General features: G+C 39.5%; 1 protein-coding gene across 1 annotated transcript; it reads left to right on the top strand.

The window, feature by feature from the left end:
• Window positions 1–1,297: 1,297 nt before the first annotated feature.
• Window positions 1,298–2,405, top strand: LOC149383609 (Ribosomal protein L12/ ATP-dependent Clp protease adaptor protein ClpS family protein). Its single transcript, XM_089627632.1, has 2 exons — window positions 1,298–1,387; window positions 1,534–2,405. Exon 2 carries the CDS (start codon window positions 1,582–1,584, stop codon window positions 2,164–2,166), a length of 585 nt encoding a protein of 194 aa, XP_089483758.1. The 5' UTR covers window positions 1,298–1,387; window positions 1,534–1,581; the 3' UTR covers window positions 2,167–2,405.
• The last annotated feature ends 6,716 nt before the right edge of the window (window positions 2,406–9,121 follow it).

The raw sequence follows: 9,121 nt of genomic DNA, 5'->3' as shown, positions 1-9,121 counted from the left end.
CGAACATTAAACTCAACAATAGTCTCATCTTCATACATGGTTAAGGCTTCGAAGTTCATAGTGATAAGCTGGAGCTTATGGTTGCGAACTTTAGCAGTCCCTTCATGAGCAACAACAAGAATCTCTCATGCATCTTTGGCACTTGTACACGTGTTTATTATCTTGAAGATATTTTGTCAACCCCATTGCAAGTAGCATTAAGATTACGAGAGTTACCTAGAGCGACTTCATTCTCACTGGTATCCCAATCTTTCTCGAGTTTATCACCTGTGACAACACCTTTATCATCCTTGATTGTGGGTGGTGACCATCCTTTTATGACAACCTTCCAAGTCTTGCTTTTCAAAGATTTCAAGAAGGCGCACATCTGAGCTTTCCAATATCCATAGTTCGTTCCATCAAGCACCATAGGACGATTGACAGATCTTCCTTCCCTGGAACTTTCCATTTCAAATAGAATTGATTAAAAACAGGAAAATCACCGTTAGATATGGGTGCCTGCTCTGATACCAATTGAAATTCTTTTTAGATAGAGACAAGAGGTCGCACACAATGTAGAATTAATATGTTCGACAACCTATTCTAATGCAAGCAATATTAAAATAGCAGTACGTAAAAGTAAATGACACAAAGAGTGGTAACCCAGTTTGGTGCAACGCCATCTACTTTGGAGAGCTCTCAGCCCAATGGAAAGGAATTCACTAAATCAATAAGTAGTCAATAGTACAACAATGGACTTATATGATCAACACCGATCTCAATGCTCGTTTCCTATTACTAACCGTGAAAACTAAATCAGGGCTCCCCTGGATTTGAGACCCCTCTCAATTCAACTCTTCAAACACGTACTCAATCTTTGGTCACATTCAATGTCAACGCACGAGAAGACTTCAATCACGCAATCACAAACCCAATACATCTCAAACACTTAGATTTATGGAAAAGTGTTTAGAGAATTACACCACACACATAAAACAATTAGCTTCTCAGTCTGCCGATCTTGTCTAAGAACCTTAAAATTTGATGTGTGCATTAAGACTACTAGGGGTTGATAGTCAATCTAAAATTTCCTTACTCATACACGCGTGAAGATCCATCGAGTAAAGTCTTTCGCGAATCATTCTGATAAAACAGAAAACTTAGCAGAAAAACATTCTGCACACAGAAGACAAGATATCTTAACATATCCTTAAACATATTGACGGACATCTTTTTATAACACCTTAACATATTGACCGACATCTTTTTATAACACCTTAAAGTGAAAAATAAGCCAACACAAACATAACAACAAATATATTTGCATGGGTTAGAAAACAACTCGGGAGACGTAACCAGCTCGTGGTCTTCATTGTGCACACCAACTGTTTGTGTAATTGCCTATCAGGTTTAAGAAAACCCTTTTTCACAGTACGCTCAAACTAATTCAATTAAACCTGTTAATACTCCCTCATATAAAATGAATTTTAATGAAACTGGGATCGTTTGGATCCGAATGATATCACATTAACAATGCCTAATCTTGATACTTAGGTCAAGTGAAAGAAAAAAACCATCTCTTTTGCTAAAAACCCCGAAACGATGAGGCTCTCCGCGCTCTCGAGACCCTTACAGCGGTCCGTCCTCCGGCGAAGCCCCACGGAGCCTCTCCAGCGCCGCTCGTTCCAACACGACTTTGCTCCGCGGGACCCGAAAGCCCGTCCCGTGAAGTACAAGTACCCGAGCTTCTACGACCCCTACGGCCCGCGCCCGCCTCCGCCGGCCAAGATCGTCGGTCTCGCGGAGCGAATCGCGGGCCTATCGCCCGAGGCCCGCCGCGAGATCGGTCCCGCTTTGGCCCGACTGCTCTCGCTCCCGAAGCTCGAGCAGGTTTCGACGGAGGGCTTGGAATTGGGCCCGGGCCCGCCCGGGGGGGCTAAGGCTGGGGAGGAGGAGAAGAAGGCGGCGGAGAAGACGGCCTTCGACGTGAAGCTGGAGAAGTTCGAGGCGGCGGCGAAGATCAAGGTGATCAAGGAAGTGAGGGCTTTCACGAGCCTCGGGCTGAAGGAGGCGAAAGAGCTCGTCGAGAAAGCCCCGGTCGTGCTCAAGCAAGGGCTCACTAAAGAAGAGGCCGCCGGGATCATCGACAAGCTCAAGGCCGCCGGAGGGGTCGCCACGATGGAGTGATCACAGCTTTTTCCCACCTCGGAACATGTTTGTTTCTCTTTTACTTTGATATGAGCTTGATTGATTGCTCTGAATGGTGTCATTGATAGGATAGGGAGATTATATACTAAGGGCTCGACTAAAAATGTCATAACCTTGAGTTTGAGCTTTTGGATTTTTTTTGGGTTTTGACAAATAAGAGAATCAATAACATCAGAAGAACAATAGGAAATGCAATTTTGATTAGAATCTGTTTATTAGGGGTGAAACTGGATCGGTTCGGTTCGGTTTTTGACATTTTTAGTATCCGAATCCGAATTTTCGGTTTTTAAAAACTCGGTCCAGTATCCGGTCCAATTTAGTCTAAAACCGAAATTCGGTTATCCGAATATTCGGTTATCCGGTTTCTTAAATCCAGTATCCAGTCCAGTATCCAGTTTTTAAAATTCGGTTATCCAGTTTGTAAAATTTCAGATCCAAGTCTCCACTGAATAGCCAGCCTCTACGTATCCCGAGCTCGGAAGGAGTACAAGAATCTTTGCAATTCACTGATTGAATTCAAAACCAGACTATCTGCTTCGCTTGATGTTGGCAAGCTCTTCGAGAGAGCAGCGCGAATCTCGGAAATCCATCTCGCTACGAGCAACTTGTTTTCGGGCGAAATTCGGAAATTTCACATGGTTGTCCGTATTGGTGTAGTGGAGAGTAAGGCAAACGAGGGCTTCTGGTTTCCGTGGATAAACATCGACTCTTCGGGTCATGTGTTTGAGGATTAGATTTTGGGCTCCAAGGGAATGAATCCATAATGCTCAAGAAGTTCCGAAGTTTGTGTACATTCCATAGGCAAATAGTACCTGCTCTCTTTTATATACATATATATATATATATATATATATATATATATATATATTTTATAATGCCTCCGAGCATAGATGCAATAAGAATCAGTATCTTCCTCGAAGCCACCATTGGTGAGCCTCTGCAAATGAGAATTAAACTGCAGAAGCTCAAAGACTTCCACCGATGTTCTGCCTCCTGCCGACTGCCCCTTCTCTGATTTCAGCCTCTGGTTCGGATCCATTGGCAGAAGTTCGATGGTTCGCTCAGCTTTCAAGGTTGTCTTTCTCGCAGCCTGTTGGGCTATTTGGAAGCTCCGGAACGAGTGTATTTTCTACGAAGCCTCTGCCTGTTTCGATAGCCTTTGGGATAGTCTTTTCCGCAATATTGGTTTTTGGCTTGCTACCCTTGAGACCGAGTTTCGTTCCTATAGTCTAGCTTCCCTTTCTAGAGATTGGCCTAGTGCCCTTTAGCTTGTATCTTTCTTTTTCATAGTAAAAGCTTTCTTTTCTCTTTTTATTCTAATTGAGTTTCTTCTAAAAAAAAATGGTGGTACTGAATACAGCCCCCTGAGAGCCCATGTATTCAGAGACAGGGCCAATGTAGACCCAAGAGGGGCTCAAGCCCGCCTCAAATTTTTTTTTTTTTTTACACTTTTGACCCGTTTTAAAAAAAATTACATTTTTTTACCGTGAAAATTTACAAATATACGGGGCCAATGTAAACCCAAGAGGGGCGCAGCCCGCCTCAATTTTTTTTTTTACACTTGACCCGTTTTTAGCCGCCCCCCCCCCCCCCCCCCCCCCCCCCCCCCCCCCCCCCGAAATTCACTTCTGGCTCCGTCCCTGCTTGTATTGGCCGCTCTCCGAGAAGTCTGTGTCGACATTCGATTTCCAGTGTTTTATCGCTCGGAAAATCCCAAGATCCCGACATTCAATTTTCAGTATAATATTTTGACAGGCTTGCCACTCGAAAACCTTTATTTTTGGAAGGATTTTTTGAGTGCCAAACCTTGTGCAACAGAAATTCTGTACCGTAAGAAGATGAGCTGTGACCGGATTGATCATCACTAGATTCCACGCCTTGTCATAGCCACTTTTCACTGTATATCCCTGCCTTTATCTCCAGACTGCGTAACTGTCTATTTGGTCTAGCCATAGACAAGCTGTTATTCGCTTCGAAATGGTAAGAAATACTCAAAATGGTGTGCCTCTCTCAACATGTTTTTTGCCACCCATCCAACTCTTGAGAGGGCTTTTTGTTTCTCAAAGTAAGAGTGACTTTTTTTTTTAATTGAGAGTTACATAATGATCCGTCATGACAAACATACTTGGCACTATAGTTCGGTCAAGATGTTGAAGTTTTCGTCCCCTGATTTATTACTAGCCTAACCCACGAGAAAAATGGAAACAAAATCTCTCTTTTTTTTCTACTTGGAAAAGTAATGATCTTTGAGCATTAATTATTATACAGCCACTTTATGATATAATTTCTTTATTTACTGATTGCTTGAAGTCAACTATAAAAGGGCCACCAATATATATATATACACACACACACACACACAGATAAGTTTTCAGAATCCCTGTGAAAATTGAATGATCTTACCTACTCGTACTCGCGATTCGAATGTTTTCGTGAAAATAACAAATCTTTTGACGTATATTTTCATTGATACTATTCGAGGTAAATTTTCATTTTAATTAAAATTTCTCTTTAGTTTTAGACACTGACATAAAGTGATTGATAAATCAATGCTTTTGCAGTTCTGAACAAAATAAAAACCGTCATTTTGCAACAACGAATTTAGGAAATATTGAACCCTTTGAGGCATGCTTTGTAAAGTATACAAACAAATTGATACCGGTTATTATATATTCTTAAGCAATGTATAAGTGATGATACAAGAAGAATCATAGCGACTGGTGTATAGATAGAGAAAGAGCATATTGAGTAGACAGATTATTACTTATGCATTTTAAAAGTATATAAATGAAACGCATCACGGATTACAAGTATGAAATAGGGATTTTGGCATCAATAATACTATTTGCTTGCCACTAATCAAAAAATTATCGGAAATCCTTTTTGGCACGTTTAACGACTTTTGACGATCCACTCAGAGATTGACACGTGGCATTAAACTGCCACGTGTCAACCTCTGAGTGGATCGTCAGAGGTCGTTAATCGTGCCAAATAGCATCTCTCAAAAATTATACCCTCAACTATCATTTAAAGAATTAAAAAATCACCCTCAATTTCTGACTCTTCAAATCAACCTTCGTCTTCTCCATTACAAACCAAAAAAAAACCCTAACTCTTACTCAACAAACACAAGGACGAGGGAGGATGAGTTTGAAGGCGGGATCGTCAGGCTGGGTCTTGCAGTGGCGGCGATTATCGACATCGAGGCAACGGCAATTGCGTCTTGCGAGGGTCGTAGTCCTCCCGGAACTTGTCAACCTGCACATCGGGTATGACGCCGGGGAGATGGAGCGCACACGCTTCGAGGGGTGCCTCGGGCGAGTGGAGCAGCAAATGGAGTCGGAGAAGGCGTGCCGCCGGAGGGAGATGATGGAGGAGCTACAGGCCGACGCCAAAGAGCTCATGGGCTTCCGCCATGACGCCGATGCCAAAGAGCATAAGCTTGCCGACCACTGGGTTGCCTGCCACGCCCGCCTTGCCGCCTTCCTCGACAACCTTAACACCACCTCTTCCCGCTCACGATTAGTTCAGTTCTCATTTTTGTCTCTTTATTGTTGCTCGTGTTCTTATTATGATCTGTGTGATTAATCTACTTGGTTAATATATGCTTATCGTAAATGGTTCTTGAGTGCTTTTACTTGGATACTTGGAATTTGTACATGATGTTATGAGGAGCATGAATAGTTCTTCTGTATATATACCGTTTTTGAGCAACTAAATTCAAACAATAAATTCCCTCTAAAAAATAACTTAGTTATTTGATAAAAAAAATAAAAATAAAAAAGTTTGGCTACGTGAAAGATCGGTCACGAAATTGTAGAAATTCATGACAGATCGGTCACAAAATTGTGGAACTTCGTGACAAATCGATCACGAAATTATAGCACTTCATGACAGATCGGTCACAAAATTCAAGATTTCGTTACACATCTACACGAAATTCAAGAGTTCGTGACCGATCTATCGTGAAATTCAAGATTTCGTTACCAATCTGTCACGAAATTCATGATTTCATGAACGATCTGTCACGAAATTAATATCAATCAGTAACACAAATGTATAAGAGTCAATGTTGCTATTTAAAAAAAATGATCACGAATTGTTATACTTCGTGACAAATTGGTCACAAAATTATAGCACTTAGTGACAGATGAATTTCATGTCACATATGTCACGAAATTCAAGATTGCGTGACCGATCTATCACGAAATTCAAGATTTCATGAATGACCTGTCACGAAATTCATATCAATCGATAACACAAAAGTACAAGTCAATGTTGCTATTTACGAAAATGGTTACGAAATCGTAGAACTTCGTGACCGATCAGTCATGAAATTGTTACACTTCGTGGCAGATCGATCACAAAATTGTAGAACTTCGGGACATATCGGTCACGAAATTTAAGATTTCGTGACTAATCTGTCACGAAATTCAAGATATTATATCCTTTAGTTATATTTGTAGGAGTGGAAAAAATTTGTTTCCGAAGGCATCCAAACTTTAGGATACAACTTCCATGGGGGGTTGGAGACTTTCCTAACTATCTTACGCCACCGCTCGGAAGAGACACACACGCACGCACGCACGCACGCACGTGCGTGTGTTTGTATGATACAATTTATTTTGGAACAATAGACATGTTAGTATCTATGTATATGTAATTTGAATTTTTTTTTGGAAAACTCAATTTCACTTCTCAAATTATATGAATTTTTTTTTATGTAAAACTACTTGATTTTGTGACAATTCTTTCACAGAATACATAGGTCTGTGACAGATTTGTCGTGACATACATAGGTCCGTGATAGATCTATCGCGGAATAACCTTTGACAATCAAACAAAAATAAAATCACATCAAACATTAAAAGAAATTACAAAAGAGTTCCATGCCAAATTCAATAACATTCTAAAATGAAATTAAAGAAAACGACAAATAATTAGAAATAGGTCTTCATCAGTGGCACGTGAAACGCAAAAATAAAATAACAAAAGAGGTACGATGTCAAATTACAAACCAAACCAACTACACATCCCCCACCTCTCATTTCTGGTGGAATTCGGCTGCAGAACGTAGCTCTCTTGCGGTCGACCTTTTTTTTCTTTCCTCCGCAGAACAAGTGTGCGCTGGATCATATCTAAGGTAAGCATAAAGGTGTACACATTGTCAACTACATTTGTTACTTGTTTTGGTTGATGTTGTGATACACGAGTCACGAAATTCCCCAACTTCGTTACACTTCAATCACGAAATGCATCCATTTCGTGACAGATTAGTCACAGACTGCATCCATTTTGTGACACATCAGTCACGAAGTGCATCTATTTCGTGACTGATGTGTAACGAAGTTGGACAATTTCATAACACAGTCGTTTGAAAAGACATGATGTTTGAGCGGAGATGAAATTTTACCTTCTAATTAAAAAATATTACGTGTTCTTTAGCCTCACTGCCTTGACCGCCCAATCACAATTTTGACTTGCACAAATGACAAGAAGTTTGAGCGGAGATGAGTTCTTCGTTTTGAAACGATAATTATTTTTTATTGCATCCATCCGCAAATGCTTAGCATATAGACATATTTTCGTCATCTCTGTATACATTTGGTCACATTAGATATAAGTTGTAAAATAAGGTTGTTAACGTCGAAATACATCCAGTTCGTGACACGTGTATAACAAAATGCATCCACTTCGTGACACATGTTTCACTAAGTGTGTGTACTTCTTGATACATGGAAAATCCAACTTCCAAAATCAAATAAAAACTCCGTTTTTTACGAAGTAATAACTCAGAAACGCATTGGAACCACGTTCAAATTCCACAAAATCACTGTAAGTTGTTCTTATTTGTTAAAATGATGACGAACTAACCCAAATTTGGTGGAAGAATTTTTGGATCGCGATCCAAACCTAATGAGCAAGGAAGAAGACGACCCAAAGCTCCAAAGCGAGGAAGAAGACGGCCCAAACCCGATCCACGCTCAAACGATGGCCAATAAAGAAGATGAGCAGATTTATTTCAAGTTTGGAAAATCAGCAGATTTAGGTTTAGCATTCAAACCTGGAAAATGTGGCCCAAATTTCGTATTCCCGGGTAAAAATGACGAGTTGTTTTGCGAGATTAAGGTTAGCTGAGGGTGTAAATATCGACAAGTATCGTGAAGAAGATTTCGGCGAGCTGAGGAGGCTGAAAACGTGAAAGTGAAAACTGACGAAAAGAAAAGAAAAGAAAAGAGGGAAGGGACGTGATGGAAAAAAAAAGAGAAAATAAAAAAGAAAATAATAGGAAGTTTTGGTTGAAGGTAGCTAGGGAAATATTTATTTCTCTCATCTACCTTTGGTACTAGTTGTGTCAAATTTTGGGTTTTTTGTGATATTTGGTAAGTGACAATCAGTTGGTATTATTAATGTCAATTTCCCAAGAAAAAAAAAGAAAAAAAATAGGAAATATTGGTTGAGGGTAGTTGGGAAAACACTTATTTCTCTCGTCTACTTTTGATATTAGTTGTGTCAAATTTGAGAATTTGGGATATATTTGGTAAAAATGAAAAGAGGGAAAAGGGTATATGAGTCTTTGTATACCTCAAGTGGCAATAAATGTGCTAATTTTTTAATTTTGATTGATTTTTGGTAAGTGCATACCAAATGATATTATTGTTGTCAAAATCCCTCTAATTTGATTAATTTTTTATATATAAAAAATAACAAGTATATTCTCATACTTCATTTAATACTATTACGATAGGGCAAAAAACTGTACAAAATTAATAATATCTGGATTATTTTTCTTACAAAATTTATTTTAAGACCAAAATAACACATGTATATCAATTCATGGAATAGTTTCTCTAATTAAAAATGAGGGAAGCGTCACGCACATATCTCCTTTGAAGTTGACAATTCTAAGAATATATTATATTTTCAAATATCT

The sequence above is a fragment of the Urtica dioica genome, chromosome 10 (assembly GCF_054948205.1).
Source record: "Urtica dioica subsp. dioica isolate 48M chromosome 10, U.dioica_male_clone48M_v1_H2, whole genome shotgun sequence".
Lineage (NCBI taxonomy): Eukaryota > Viridiplantae > Streptophyta > Magnoliopsida > Rosales > Urticaceae > Urtica > Urtica dioica.
This window is presented reverse-complemented; position numbering and strand designations above follow the sequence as displayed.

Coding starts and splice junctions, on each gene's coding strand:
- LOC149383609 (XM_089627632.1), top strand. CDS start 1,582: ATGAGGCTCTCCGCGCTCTCGAGACCCTTACAGCGGTCCGTCCTCCGG.